This window comes from Taeniopygia guttata, chromosome 3 (assembly GCF_048771995.1).
Source record: "Taeniopygia guttata chromosome 3, bTaeGut7.mat, whole genome shotgun sequence".
Taxonomy (NCBI): domain Eukaryota; kingdom Metazoa; phylum Chordata; class Aves; order Passeriformes; family Estrildidae; genus Taeniopygia; species Taeniopygia guttata.
The window spans coordinates 92,484,828-92,499,997 of record NC_133027.1 but is presented as its reverse complement, the minus strand read 5'-3'; the positions used below and the strand labels follow the sequence as shown (position 1 = coordinate 92,499,997).

The 15,170-nt window shown below is 45.9% G+C and overlaps 1 protein-coding gene across 1 annotated transcript; it reads left to right on the top strand.

Moving 5' to 3' along the window:
* Positions 1-78: 78 nt before the first annotated feature.
* Positions 79-2,820, top strand: LOC100190483 (cystatin-like; the record flags this gene model as incomplete). The annotated part of the gene is given in 3 exon segments (NM_001245179.1): positions 79-321; positions 800-913; positions 1,925-2,820. Coding segments are annotated over 3 exon segments (432 nt in total). The 5' UTR covers positions 79-81.
* Between the last annotated feature and the right edge of the window lie 12,350 nt (positions 2,821-15,170).

The window sequence follows — 15,170 nt, the reverse complement described above, 5'->3', positions numbered from 1 at the left end:
CAAAACAGCGCCCGCCCCGCCCCGCCCCGCCCCTCGGCTTTAAAATGGCGGCGGCGTGAGGGGGAGCGGGAGAAGGCAGCCATGGCGGCCGACAGGGTGTCCGTGCTGGTGCTGCTGGCGGCGGCCCTGCTCTGCTTCGCCGGCGCCGTGCGGGGCGCCGGGCTCCGCCCGCGGATGGTGGGCGCCCCGCAGCCCATCGAGAACCCCGAGAACGACGAGGGGCTGGAGCGGGCTCTGCAGTTCGCCATGACGGCGTACAACAGGGCCAGCAACGACATGTACTCCAGCCGGGTGGTGCGGGTCATCAGCGCCCAGAGGCAGGTGAGCCCGGGGGCGGCACTCTCTCCTAGGGGGCTGGGAATGTGCAATATGCCGGCCGGATTCCTTTGGAGAAAGGGCAGGTCTCTAGCCTGGGGGCCTCTGCAACTTTTCCCCTCAAAGAAAGTGAATAAAAGCCCTTTTTAATATCTGGGCTTCTCTCAGTCTGAGTGACCTTGAGTGCTGTACGCTGTGGAAAGAGCCAGCGGCTTCCCCGCGCAGCTCATGAGTTAACATATGTCTGTGTTTATTGCTAAGGAAGCTGCTCTGTGGGACATGTTTACTTGGATTTTGTTTCCTGTTTCTAAGGGGGTGCCAAGTGCCTCTGTAGTGGAGGTTGCCACATAAAATTCCCTCTGTACTTTCAGAGTCTGTTTTCCATCATGTAACAGGAACACTGCCTGCCTCTCTGATTCTCGGCAGAGAGCCCTTCTCCGTGTGCTGTGAGTAAAGCTGCCTCTGCCTGCTTGTCTTGTTGCAGATCGTGGCTGGAGTCAAGTACATAATGGAAGTGGAGATTGCCCGGACAACCTGCACAAAGCCAGCGACTGATATCCAGCACTGTGCTTTCCATGAGGAGCCACAGATGGCCAAGGTAGACTCCAGGGCACAGCCTGCTGACCCCCACTCTCCCCATTTCCAGCCCTGTCCCGCTGGCTGGCTTTGTACAGATGCCTGTGGTCAGTGTCCCCTGTCTGCCTTGGCCGACATCAGAGACCTTATGCCCTTATACTTAACACGGAAAAGCAAGCTTTGCCCTTGCAGAGCTTGTCTTGCCAGTTGATGTCAGAGAAGGCAGGGCCTTTTGGCTGTTTTTCAAGTGGGACTCAGGCTGGAGCAGTGCATGTGTCTCAGTCCTCTTAAGAAGTAGTCATGGTCTGGATCAGAAGGGTATGTGGAGGAAACTGTGTCAGGCCTACAGGCCTCCTGGCTCTCAGTCTTCAGTCCTCATAGAATTCTTACCTCTTTTTTTTCCCATGGTGATGTAAACATGCTTGGCATGCTTTCCTGTGGGACTTGTATTGCTGTGAATAGAGCCTTGGGCAAAGCACTGCCCAGAAGAAGCAGATCACCCCATCTCTCTGTGCCTACCAAGCAGTTACACAGGCACTTTGTAGTGAGTAATTGAGCTTTTTGGGTGGGAGTACGAAACATATCTGCCTTCACCTGGCCTGAGTTTTTCCACAGTGCTTCATTCCTTCTGTTGATGGCAGCAACAGGATGTGTGTGCCCTTTTTTCCTGCTTGTGTGAGAGGTGTAGCTGCACATAAGAGAAGCACAAAACTGTGTGTACCATTATGGCAACTGCAGTGATTTGTCACACGTGGCTTTGCTGTGCCTGTGGGCTTATATGTGAGTGTTATCCATGCTGAAAGCTTTCCTCTGTGAGTGGATAAAGGAGATAACATTGTCAGCAGTGCTGATGCTCAGCTTTATTTCTTAGGGTTTATTTAGGAGATGTGACTTGCTCTGAGTACAAAAGTGCTGCTCCAGAGTACTTGCCTGGAGAGTGCATATCTAGAGAGCCACAGGAGTAAAGAACAATGGTAAATGACACTCTTTCATGCTCTTAGTTTCCTAACTACTTTTTTCTTTCTTTCCTTAGCACACTATTTGCAACTTCGTAGTGTTGAATGTTCCTTGGCGAAACCAAGTGGAGCTGCTGGAGAGCAAATGCCAGTAAGCCTACCTAGATTCCAGCAGAGACCAGCAACCAGTTGTTCAGATTTAAAAGAAAAACGCAATAACACAAATTGAGATGGGCTTTATCAACGCCTGTAACTTGGCTACTGATGTATGCTTGTGCTATGCAAATTAAACCATGTAACTTCACTTTTAAAGCACAGTATGATCTCAACTTTTTCTTCTTTGGAATTACTATTTTAGAGCAGCTGTTTTGGTCTTCTACAGCTTTCCCAATGAATTCACTCCAGTATCAGAACTTTTATTGAAACCTCTTGGTATCCATGTTAAGTGACTACTGTAAACATAAAAAATTAATTAATTGCCATGATGTGTGGTTTTCTTTGATCTTCTGCTGCCTTGGAGGGAGGGTTTGCTTTTAGTTGTCACCCATGCTATCCTGCCCTAAGAATGGGATGAGAAGAAATATTGGGTCGTGATCACAGAGGAGACAAACCATGCCTGCTCGTTCCTTAGCTTGGCCTCTGGTTCTGAGTAGTAGACGGAAGCCTTAGCTGTTTTCACTGAAGGAACTCTGCTTTGGAGAACTCTTGATCTTGGGAATGGTTTTGGGTCCTGGCTGCTGTACTGTTCTAAGGCTGTAAGGAAGAAGGAGGCTCCCCAAGATAAAATTGCATTTTCAGGTAGTAGGGGAAGGTGCCAGGTCAAGAGAGAGTCTTGGGACTGGGTGAAGGTGCTGAGGTGAACAATGGAGGAGCTTCTTGTTTTTTTTCACAGTCCTGATACAGTAAGAAATGCTCTATCTTGTGTTTTACTTTTCTGTATTTTGAAATAAACCTTTTCCTTTTGGTGTGAATCTCACGCATGCATACAGCAAGTCCAGCTCCTTGGGAGTGCATCTGTGGGCTGTTCTTCCTCCCAAGGGAAATGCCACTTCCCATCATTGCCAGGATTTGGCAAGCTTGCAGTAAACATTAGGCAACACCTCTGTTCGTGTTGTTGGGAGGATGAGCTGTTTGCCTGGCACCAAAGATCTACATCTGGGTTGTGCTCAGATCCAATAGGAATAAATCCCTCTTTCCCTTTCTTGCCCACCCCATTCTTAGTGCTCTGCATGAAGGTGGCCTCGTTTTTCTTGCCAGCCAGGTCAGTGACTCTGTGCTGACCCTGGAAATCTTGGGTTGGGCTGCTCAGGTGCCCTCAGCTGTCCTTCTCTATCTCCTCAGTTCATATATGGTTATTCCCTGGATTCCCTCTACACAAGCACAAGACAGTGGTGAATGGATTCCCTCATGCTGTAAGTGAGTTTGCCTCTTAATCTTCTATCCTTTTGACTTGAGGGTGGGTAATTGCACAGGTCTCCTTCAAAGAAAGTCTAGGCAAGAAATGAAGGTGCAGATAGACATAATGAGGATTTTCCAATACTTTGTTATATTTATTACCCAGCAGCTCAGAACAGCTTGTGGAAAAAAGTGGCTGTGCCAGAGAAGATGAGAGTTTGAGTGTTAGGATCTCCTGACTGTGGAGGTGCTGCATTTTTCTGTTGAAATGCCGGTGACTAAGGGCATGAATGAATGGCATAGATTACCCTATGCTCACAAACTGCTAAGTGTCAGCCTTGGTGATTATCCCACCTGGAGAAGTGCCAAAAAAAAAGCCTGACCTAATTTAAACACATTCCACTGTGGGCTGTGTTACTTTGCATTTGCAACAGGCTAAGAGCATTAGTGGAAGTTCCCCTGCCAAGAGCATTTTGCTTCTCAGGTCTTTTTGTTTGGCTGGCTGGCAGTGCCTGGGCCAGCTGAACACTGAGCCCTCATTTTTAAGCTGCATTCTCTGCCTGACTTTTTCAAATGTTGGTGTCAGATGTGAACAGGTGACTAGGGAAGTGCTTGTTTCATGTAGTCTCTTGCTTTGCTTGCATCTCATACATCAATTCTGGGGACATTCTTCCTGGAACTTAGTAGGGTCAGAGCTTTGCTGCTGCTACAGCCCAAGAATCCAAGGGTTTTTCCTGGCTCTGGTTCTCAGGAGCAGATTTAGGGCCAACCATGTGAGAAGTGTAGCTCTCCTTAGCAGTGTCTGCCCTTGCAGGCCTGTGCTCACAGGGATTTGTGGCTCCCAGCTCCTGGGTTGTTGTTCCCTGTTTATGCTGCTCCCTGGGTCATTGCCCTACAGGGTCTTTCTGAGAATCTTTAAGTTGTATCAGCACTCCTTCCAGGTATGGGCACTTCCCTGTTTACACAGCTGAAATGGCAATTTCCTGCAATTATGGCAGGAAATGACCATGTGAGGATTTGGATCACCCTGCAGCCCTCAGTCTGGGCCTCCCAGTGGTGTCGCTGATGTGAATGCACTCAGGGTGCATTCCTTAGCCTAAGGCATGGAGACCTCTCAGTGAGCATTTAAAAATGCTTGGTTGTTTGTGTTCATTATTAACAGGTAATGCCTTAGAATTCCTAGTGTGGCTCCTTCAGAAGGTCAAATTTACCAATCAAATACGCATTCAATTTTGAATCTTGGTGCTCTGTCTCTTGACATGGGAGAGGGAAGACTTCATGTCCCTTTCCTTGTGGAATGCAATGGTCACTTGGAGATCATTTCTGCAGGGTTGAGTAGGAAAGTGTCCTACATTGATCACTGCTGGCAGTGCTGAGCCTTTCCATGACTCTTGTCACTCAGCTTTAGTGGTGGCCTGCAGGTGAGAAGGTGGGAGGGCAGGTGCCTGTCTCTCCTCTCTGGGCATCATTGTCCCAGCTGGGCAAGGAAGGGTGAGGAGGAGGACTATTCTTGAGTGAGAAGAGCAGCAAACCTGCAGACTCCATGGTGTAAATCCCTTCTGAGTGTTTTTCTCCTGACCCTCTGGCATGAGTCATGGCTCACTGGGACAGCAGACCCTGGGGCAGGACCCAGGGCTTGAGGTGACACATGCTAAAACCTCTCTTCTGTATCATCACTCACTCACAGGACATTGCCCAACCTCCCTGAGCTGGTGGGCTCCTGCTGGTACAATTTTGCAGTGGGAAAAAAAGGAGAAGATCAGCTGCTCATCCCCATGATAAGCTGGGGCGTGTGCTGGACCCTATTTTTAAGCTTTCTGGAGGGAGATGTGGGTGTGTGTGAGCACAGGGCTGATGATGGGGAAAACCTTTCCTTGTTTCCAGCTGGAGAAGATCCCCCTGTGGCTCATGATGCCCTCACTGTACAATGCCTCACAGGGAGGCACCGTCCTCTCTTCCTCACAAGCTGAGAAACTTCATACCTTGTGCCCTGCTAGCTCCACCACTTTTCAGCATCCAGCTGCCGAAGAAATTGGGACTCAAGCCAGGTCAGGGAATAGATTTTATATATTGAGTATAAAAGCTAGCAAAAGAAGAGTTGTTTCAGTGAAATAGGGATGCTTACACTGAGCATGCCCCTCTCCCTTGTCCTAGGTGGTCTCTCCATCTATAGAGGTGAATAGTGGGGTTTCTTCCCTTCTTGTGGGCCCAAGGAGGGAAGATCAATGGAGGAAAATCACCATCTTCAAGTGGCAGAATTGGCTAAAAGCAGGAGGAGGCTGGAGAAAATACTGGCTGGACTTTAAGGGTGACTGTGGTTTGCAAATGCAGCTGCACAGTTCTGAGCATGTCCAGAGCCAATGGGACAGATGCTCTTCAGACACCATGTTGCAGCTCACTTGGGTGACATTGGGTGTGGCAAGCTCCATCTGTGCAGAATCACAGTTTGGTGAGCTTGGGGATCCCAGAGCTGGTTCCAGAAGGAGTATGTGGGAACTTTTCAGGAACAGGCTTCTCTCAAGACAAGCCATGACCCATAAAATGAAATTAGTTCTGGGCCTCTGAGCATGGTTGGGCTGGGCAGGTTGGCTAATTACACTGACCTTCCCTGGGTAAAACCCATGGGACTGGTTAAGATGACTACAGATTTTTAATTACCTGCTTTTCCTTGCTGAGCAGCAGGTCTTTTCACTTTCCGTGTTAGCCAGATAACATAGATGGAAATGTGTTTCCTATTTAATCTGACATTTTCAATGTCTGCTGCACACCCCAGATGGTTCAGTGGAAATTATTTCTTCTGTGAGATGTTGAAAGAATAATGAAACATGATGTTTCTACAGCTCTGACACGCTTTTTGCCCAGCTGCTTGCATGAACAAAACTGTCTGGGATCTCAGTTTGATAGGAAATTGGAGAACTGACAAGAAACTTATTTGCTCTGTGCTCTTGTAAACTGCTTTCCAAATGTAGGAAATGCTTCTTGAAGATGCTTGTGCTAGGAAAGCAAGGGATTCAGATATTAGAGGACAAGGGGTCTGGAAGGGTCAGATTCACCAGGGAGGAGACCTGCTGTAAACCAAATTTTTCACCTGGTCACAGAGAGTGTCAGCTCAGTGCTAACTGCAGAGCTTCTCAGCTCATAATGGGAAGAGAGGTGGGAAGAGAAATGCCTGACAGTTTTTCAGGTGCTGCACTGAGCATCCTCCATCTATCAACAGAGCCAGTTCGATCACAAGGTAGTGAGAATGAGCAGTGAGTGTGAAATTAAACATTGGCCCCAGACTGACATGTTTTGGTCACATTCCACTGAACTTGGTCTGAAATACTGCCACAGGCAAGCAAAGTTTACTTTAAATTTTTTTTTAATAGAGAAAGTTGTGGGAACCCCTACCATTGGGGAAGATGCTGTGTTACGGCATCTGAAAGCAGCACTTAAGCTGCAGATGTGACCAGATGTCCCTCTGGGCTGCTCTTCCCTGAGCTTAATCATTAGTATCTGCATTTTACTGAGGCATTTTTATTATCTTGTGGAAGATACAGTTTCACAAGCTTTCCTGAACTGTAGATGTCTGACAATCACACTTGTGCCTCCCAGGACTGGAAGAGAGAAAAAGGCACTGCTGCTGGTATTGCAAGCAGGGAACAGCAGGGCAAGCAACAGTATTGGGTGAATTTCCAGCATGGAAAAGTGGTCCCTGGCTCCCCCAGATAGCAGGGACTGAGTCAAGCCTTCCTTTCTCAACTCTTGTAGCCTCATACATGTAACATAAAATCTTTCCACAGGGGGTCAGCATCTTACAGGAGATGCACAGGAGTGGAAGACAAGCCGGTTTCTTACCTCAGCAAAAGGAAGGCAGCGCCAAGCATCTGCCCTGTTCTTTATCCCATCGGGTGATTGCCCATCTACTTCCGAGTATCTGCTGGAAGAAGGTCTGATCCAGCCTGCCTAGAGCCTGCTTCGATCACCTAGGCAGAAGGACACTAGAGGGGACTGATCAATGTTCCCTGGTCAGTCAGGGGGACTGAGGGAGGGCAATCCCTGTAGAATCCTGCATGTCCACTCTTGCAGGATCAGCACCCGTCTCTGCACCTCTTTGCCTGGGTATTTCCACTACCAACAGACACCTCTCAGTTGTGTCCAGGTGTTATGCAAACTGAAGGAAGTTACTCTAATCTAACCCCATCCTCTTGTCCTGCTTCTGAAGAGAATTGTTTGTTGTGTGATGAGCAAACCCAAACGTGTCTGCCCCTAGGTGGAGGAGTGCTTACAATGTTCTCTGAGATCATGATAAAGATTGCTTTTGTTGCTATGGGATTTCTATTCTGTAATAGAAAATGTGTTTTTCTCAATAGCTCAGATGTGCTGGAAACAGTTGGAGAGCTTCTGTCAGTCATGTCCCTGCAAACAGAAATCCTGAGGCTGTGTAAGCAAGTGTGGGAATTGGGATATTGAAATATGAGCATCCTTGACTACTAATCCTTTGTATCTGGCAGGTGCCTGGAGAAGCAGTCTAACCCAGAGACTGACAAATTGTATTTGTGGCTGCTACAAATTTTGTACAGGTACCAACGTTAAAGTATGAAGGGAAGGGCTGTGAACTTTCCTGAGCTCTGCTGAAAATGTTACACTGAAGATACCTCCTTACATTTAGCTCTTTGGGAAAACCAGGATCAGATTGAAAAATATTAAGTTATTTTAGTGAAATAATCAGCTGTTTTTAAGTCTGCTGCCATAAGAAAAGAAGCAGAATATGGATGTTATAATAGATTAAGGAAAGATTAATTTAGTGATTCTACAGATCTTTGGTCCAATTAAAATGCAACCTATTGTGCTTTTGTAGAACTTTGCATGGCCTCCCCAGAAACAGCTTCTGACACATGCCCTGCTTGAAAATATTGGAGCTCCTGAACACAGGCACACCCTGCAATGGACAGGTAAACTGGTGACTCTGCAGACACTGAAACTGCCTTTTTTTTTGATCCTAGTGGCATTTAATACTGGCAAACAAGCACCAAGTGGGAAACTGTCTTTATGCTGCTCCAAATGTGTTTCAGGGCCACATGCAAAGCCAGCAAAAGTTATATGTGCACTTCTGAAATCAGTGGTTAATGTCCTCCAAACCCTAGGAAATTACTGCCCAAAATTAGATGAGATCTGGAGAATTCAGTTTATGTAAATTTCTGTGACTGTCCCAGGGATTATTAAAACAGAACAAGAGCCTTATTCTAGCTGGCTCCTAGACCCCTCAGTCTATTGACTTGCATAAATCTTGTTTGCTTTGGAATTGAAATTAGCTTCCTTAACTGCATCAGCATAAAGCAAGCATCTCATTTTCTACAAGTCTTTTTTTTTAAAGGTGGACTGAGATTAAATAGCTGGCAACTCAAGCAGATATAAAAGGCTGTGTTGTGGCAATGCAAATGATGTGATATATGGCATAATTGGGATCCTCATGCAGAAGAAATGAAAATCAGGATTTTTTTTTGGGTTGTTGTTGTTGTTTGGTTGGGTTTTTTTTTTTTTTGCTGCTTGCTTGCTCACTTCTGGGATGTTGTGCCATCAATTAAGAGCTCATTCACTGTGAAGGTGAAAGTCCCCACTTTGATGCAAGACTGGGAAAACTGCAAATTGTCTCATATCAAATGGTAAAGGTTGGGAAGGTGCAAATATTAATTGGGAGTGCTTGGCTGGGGATGGTCCTGCCTGTGCCCAGGTCAGGCATGGCTAAATTTCTTGTTTTCTGCTAACAACCAGAGTTTAATGAGGTGGATGTGAGTGAAGACAAAGTGTTGAGTAAAGGATGGGGACTCTTGATAGCATGGCCCAGTGCCACCTGTGGTGTCTGGGGGAGCCAGGATGTCCCCTCCAAACCCTCCTGTGGGCTGCTCAGAAAATCCTTTTCCTTTATGGAGTCCCCAGGGAGCTTTGCACAAGATCCCCTCTTTTCAGTGGGGTGGTGGAAGGTTAAATCTCTTACTTCTCTGGAGGCAAAACAGCTACTAAAGAGCTGCTGAGCAGCTACTGAGCAGCAGAAAGTTTGTAGTGATGCTTGTCTTGTTGCCAGCTGCATCTCAGTCCTCACTTACTGGGTTTGGAAAGAAATCTTCAGTAAAAGCACAGACAAACTCGTGATTATTATTTCCTACTCTTCAATTGAAGGCGAAAATAACAGTGAGATTGAAGGAAGCCTTTTGGTTTCTGTGCTTAATACAGAATGGTTCAATCCTTGGTCACAGCTAACTGTGTGCTCTGAGGCCTTTGCCAGAGCAGAGGACACGTAATGTTTTCACACTCAGGTGTGAGGTTTTGTCCTTTTTATCTGGATTTGTTTACCAGCTACTAATTTTTGAGGATTTTGAGATCTGAGAGAGCACTTCACTAATTTTATTTAATCTCAGGAGTAACTTGACTTTTATCATTATGTCTTACTTTTAGTGAGTTTAGTGGTTTTTTTTAATAGGTCAGTTTTGCTGGTATGCTCAATTTTTATTATTATGGAATACCATAAAAGGTGGATAAGACCTTCAGTCTGCACCAAAATCTCATAGTTTTGAAAATGAAAGATGTCTAAGGAGGATGTCTGGTTACTTGGTTCTCCTAAGCTCCTCTTTCCCTTGCAAGGCAGAGCTCAGCACAGGTACCTGCAGCTCCCAAGGCAGAAGCCATCTGTGTATCAAAATAACAGCTTGTTTGAAGGGACATCTCAGGCTGTGAGGGATTGGAAAGGAGGTTCTGGGGATGTTTACACAGATTTGGTGGTGTTTAGAGCAGTGCCACTGTTTCTCCCTGATGGACTGCCACCATTCCTGCAAGGATGCGCAAACTGCTGCCTGAACTGTGTTTATTTATAGCCCTTCATAAAACCAATTACCCAAATGTCATAAAATGGTGTTATTATTAGTGCATTTCCTCCTGTATTAGCATGCCCCGAGCTCTTGCACTGTCAGGGCAGTGGAAAGGGCAGTGGAAAGCTCACGGTCTTTTAGCAGCAATGGCACAAATCACTTTTACTGTGCTAGAGCTGAAGTAACATTTCTTCAAACTCCCAGCCCTGCAGGCCTGAACAAAGTGTTTCTGTAGGAACTGAGAGGCTGCCAAGGAAAGATGAATTGCTGATCCTGGAGGGAAACGTGCTCCACACTAATCTGGCTGCTGCATAGTAACTGGGATGGTGGGGTAGTGGATGGATCAGGAGAAAATGGATTGCATGCACAGAGGTGTTCATGGGCCAGGACAAAGTGTGGCTCACCCCTTTTGTGCTGGGGAAGAATTGTGTCTTCTCCATGTTTCTGAAGTGCCCTGGAGGTGACTGGGCTGAGAGGCTCAGCCTGGAGAATGGATGGCACAGGAGGACCTAAGAGCAGGTTCCCAGCAGAACAGGGAATCAATCAATCTGCATCAATCTATGACTCTTCCAAGGATGTGATAGTGGATGCTGTGATTCTCCTGTAGCAGGCTTCAGGTTGTTGTGTCACTGCCACTGCTCCCCTGAGTCCTAGAGCGTGTTCAGAGTTTTTGACCTTCAGTTTGAAATTCTGGACACCCATGTCTAACTTCTCCACATTCATTCAGAAGGCAAGCATGCAGGTCCACAAATCCCTGTCTGTTGCAGGTGGTCTACTGCAGGTTTTGGGAGGTCCTTTGTTGGGGCTGAGGTTTATACCTTGGCAAGGTTGGCCTGTGGGTGTTCTCAGCTTGGCAGAGAGCTTTGGTGGAGGCAACAGGGAGCCAAACTGCTTCTCAGAGGGGACAGAGTGTCCCAGAAACCAGGATTCTAAGTTGTTTTCTGGCTCTGCTACTGGCCTTGGGTGATTTTGGGGAAGTTCCTTCATCTCTCTGTGCTTCAGTGTCCTTAGCTTTTAAACTTGTCATAATAATTCAAAGTCAGGCTGGATGGGGCTCTGAGCAACCTGCTCTAGTGGGAAATGTCCCTGCTTACTGCATGGGGTTGGACTAGATGGCCTTCAAAGTCTCTTCCAACTCAAAAACCCATTCTGTGATAATGTGGTGCTCCTCTCTTACCCAAAATAATAATCCCAGACTCATTTGGGACCTTCTAGTGGATGTAAATATTCACTGCTGTGGTTACACAGGAGCCGAGCTCTTATTTGTCAGGGCAATTTTGTCAATATGTAACTTTTAATTTGTTCTGGCAACTGCAGAATAAACTGCTTCATCATAATATAATTTTCAGGGAGGAACATTTCCTAACTCTCTCAATCTGACCCTTATGATACATGGGTGATTTTACTACTTGGAGAAATTAATTGTGCTGTACAGTGTCTGCATCTTTCCACCTACACACTTTCATGAAATGTTAAGATTGTTTTTGTTAGGTAGTGCTGCTTATGCCTCAGCAATTTCCAATGAATATCTGACTATAAATTGCTGAGATGCTTTCCCAGTGAGCTGAAAAATTATTTAGGATAGGATTTATTCATTCCCCTTACAGAAAAATAATAATTTCAGGCAGGGTAGGACCCTTATTTTCCATAAACAGATGCAAGATTTTTAATTTTTTTTTTTTTGGTGTTGCAGTTTTGTTTACTTTATAAGTTTTGCACTGAACAAACTACTAGCATCTGCTGTGCACATGAGAATGTGCAATTAATTATCTCTTCTGAGCTTTTGCAAACTTGCTCTAAGGATGTTTGAGTAGTGAGGAAACAATAAGACCCAGTGAGGAGTCACATTCCTCTTGATATAGTTGGATTCTAGTACTGTTTTCAGGAGGTTCCTCCAGTTAGGAGATGCTGTTGGACGGGACAAGAAAGCAGCACCCAGATGTGTCTTAGAGGGGCAGAGAAATGGGATCACAGAATGGACAGGTTGGAAGGGACCACAGTGGTCATCTGGTCCAACCTCCCTGCTCAAGCAGATTGCCTCCAGACACTTCCTGAATATGTTTTGAATATTTCAGTGAGGGAGACTCCATGACCTCTCTGGGAAACCTGTTTTTCCTTATGTTCAGGTGGAACTTCCTGCATTCCAGGGACTGCCTTTTGCCTCTCATCCTGTTGCTCAGCACCACCCAGCAGAGCCTGGCCCCATGCTCCTGGCACCCACAGAAGATCTATGCAAATGGATCCACGCAAATCTTCCAGGGAAGAGCCATGTGAGGGTAACACCTGGGTGGATGTCTCTCAGGTGGTGCAAGACCTTGGCCAGGGATACAGATCTGTTTTCTGCTGCACAGCTGAGTCTCAGCCAGGGGCTGGCAGCTGGGGGCTCAGGGTTTCAGGCTGCAGCCCAGTAAATGCTACACGGGGGATGAAAGCAGGAGTGAAAACTGGGGCAAGCCAAGAGCTGTCATCTCCTGCCACACCCACTGCTGCTCATGGGGCTGGCAATCCCCTTCCAGCAGAGCCAATGTCACTCCATCCCCGTTTTTTACAGCCCTATGCAGATAGGTAGAGAGAACAGGTTGTTGCTGTTCCCTACTTGCATGCCCCTGGCTTCCTCCCCATCTATAATTTTCTGCCCTGCTTTTCAAAGAGAGCATTTTTCATTCCTTGTGTTGGCTCCAAATGCTGGTAACTGAGGCCAACACCTCCCTGACAGGCTGCAGAAGCATCAGATGTGTAATTGGTTGCTCCACCCTAGGAGCAGAGACTCAGCCTTGAGTATTTAATCAGAGGAGTTAAACATTTAGGGAATTGGATCACTTGATCACTTTGTTTAGAAGTTTTTCTGCTTCTCCTTGATGAGGCAGACTTGCTAGTTGGCAGAGATCTTAGAGACATTTGTGCAGAGAAAAGCTGGAGCTGAAATGTTCTTTTTTTTCTGATTGATTCTGGAGACTATCAGATGAAGAAGTTATTGAAAAATGGGAGTGTGGTTCAAGCTCTCTGACATTGGCTTTTCTTTCTGAGCACATCCTTCTCAGCACAGTTGTGCTTCCAATTTGTGGAGAGAAATTACTTTTCAATCAGAACTACTGGAAAACACAACCCAACAGGAATTCACAACCTTTCTACCTCTTGCTTTTCCCTCTCTGCTTCTTTTTGGCTGCATGTCACTTCTGAGCAGCTGCGGCAGGAGAGATGGGATCATGAATCACTGCCTTGGGGAAAATGCAGATGTTCTCACTTGTTCAGGAAGGAAGTTGAGTAATACTGTATGCAGGTGTTAAGTGCACATGTGTTTGAGGAGTGAACTCCTGGCCAGCTGTAGGTTGGACCTGGCAGAAATCATCTTGGAGGCAGAAGTTTGACAGCTTGATATTGATTTCACATTATTTAATTCTCATCCTAATTAAAACAATTGGCCTTTGAACGATGGTGTTCTTAATTCTGCCCAATGCAGAATGTGTCAGGGTGTCAGCTGAGATGGGTTTGAAAGTGCTGCTCCTCTCAGGCCCAGAGGAGTTTTTTGCAAGAGCTTCAAGTGGAAGGCAGATGGTTTGCAATTGATTTTTGTTCTGAAGTGAGACACTGAAATGAAAAACATCTTCAATGTGTTAATTGCAAATAAATGATTAGCAATGATAAAAGTTTCCTGCTTAATTAGATTTCAAAATGAAAACTGTGTAGAGATGATCACAAACCTAAGGTGCCACTTTTGTTACAGACATCCCATAATTCATAAACTTCTTTACATTATGAAGAGGAAGAAGAGGAAGACTTTCTGTCCCTCCCACCTCCTTAATTATTACCTGAACCTGCATTAGCTAATAGAAAATAGACCATAGTGATGAATAGGGAATGAGATTTTGTTCTGCCTCTGGCTGTCATGCAACATTCATCCTTTTGAGGGATTTTTTCTCCATCTCTGCAAGCTTCATGCACTAATGCTCTCATTTTATTGGCATGAACCAGAACATTTTCTGCAGGACAGAGTCCTTCAGGGCTCTGGCCCATGTCGCTCTGGGGAACCTAGTGTGTTGGGGTCACTGCTGAGGTAAAATAAGTCCTTTATGTTGTTATTCAAGTGCTCATTATACCTAAGACCCCTTGGATTTCTCTTGATGAAATAGTTCATATAACTTTCAGGTTATTTAGCTCTTTCTATTATTCCTTTAAAATATAAAGTAAAAGTCTCCTTTCAAAGAGAAGAATGGATGCACTTGCATAAAGAAAAGGTGAAATGAAACATCTGAATCACTCTGACCTACCCAGTTCTACTGAACAAATTTCATGCAATTTGTGATTCATGTCAGCACCCTCAAAACCAAGTTATTTCCATCAAATTGATGATGCGTCCTTTTTCCTTCCTGCTTCTAATGAATTACATTCTCACTGCAAATTGGATCATCCAGCCTTCCACTGGAAGGTCAGGGATGTTTGTGTGATCGGGGACCTTACACAGCAAAAGGAAGGCATGGATTATTGTGTTATTGCAGCTCTCTCCATGTAGCCCTGAGCTTTCCTCCCACAGCTGGGTGACTGCTCCATACCCCTGCACCTTCCCTTGCCCCTCTTGCTGATGTCTTATCCCTTGTGGAACCCCCTCCAGCCCTGTGGTTTCTGTCCCTGTGCAGTATTTCCAGCTGGGTGCTGCTTCAGCTTTTTGCCCCACTCACTATCAAAGCTGCCCCTGTGGTGCATCCTACCCGATGAGCAGAGAACATCGTGACTTCTCTTGAGATTGCCGTAAGGAAAAGTCCAAAAACCAGCCATGAATGTGCACTTTGATGTCCCCCATAGGGGAGAATAGGGCAGTAACAATCATGCTCAAAAGTGAGCTTTCCCTCCTGCAGAGCTAATCAGGAAAGGCCCAAGGCTGGAGAAGAAAGGGAAAGATGGGGCAGATAAAAAAGCTGGTCATCTCTCTGTTTTTCAGGACCAAACTCATTCTTTCAGGAGCCCCTTTGCTGTGCAGCCGTCTTCTGCAAAGATAAAAAAGGCTTTTCTCGATTTTATATTAGATATGGACCTTCAGTTTAGAAAACCCAAATCCTGGGTGTTTATAGCCTAAGCTATCCAGGGT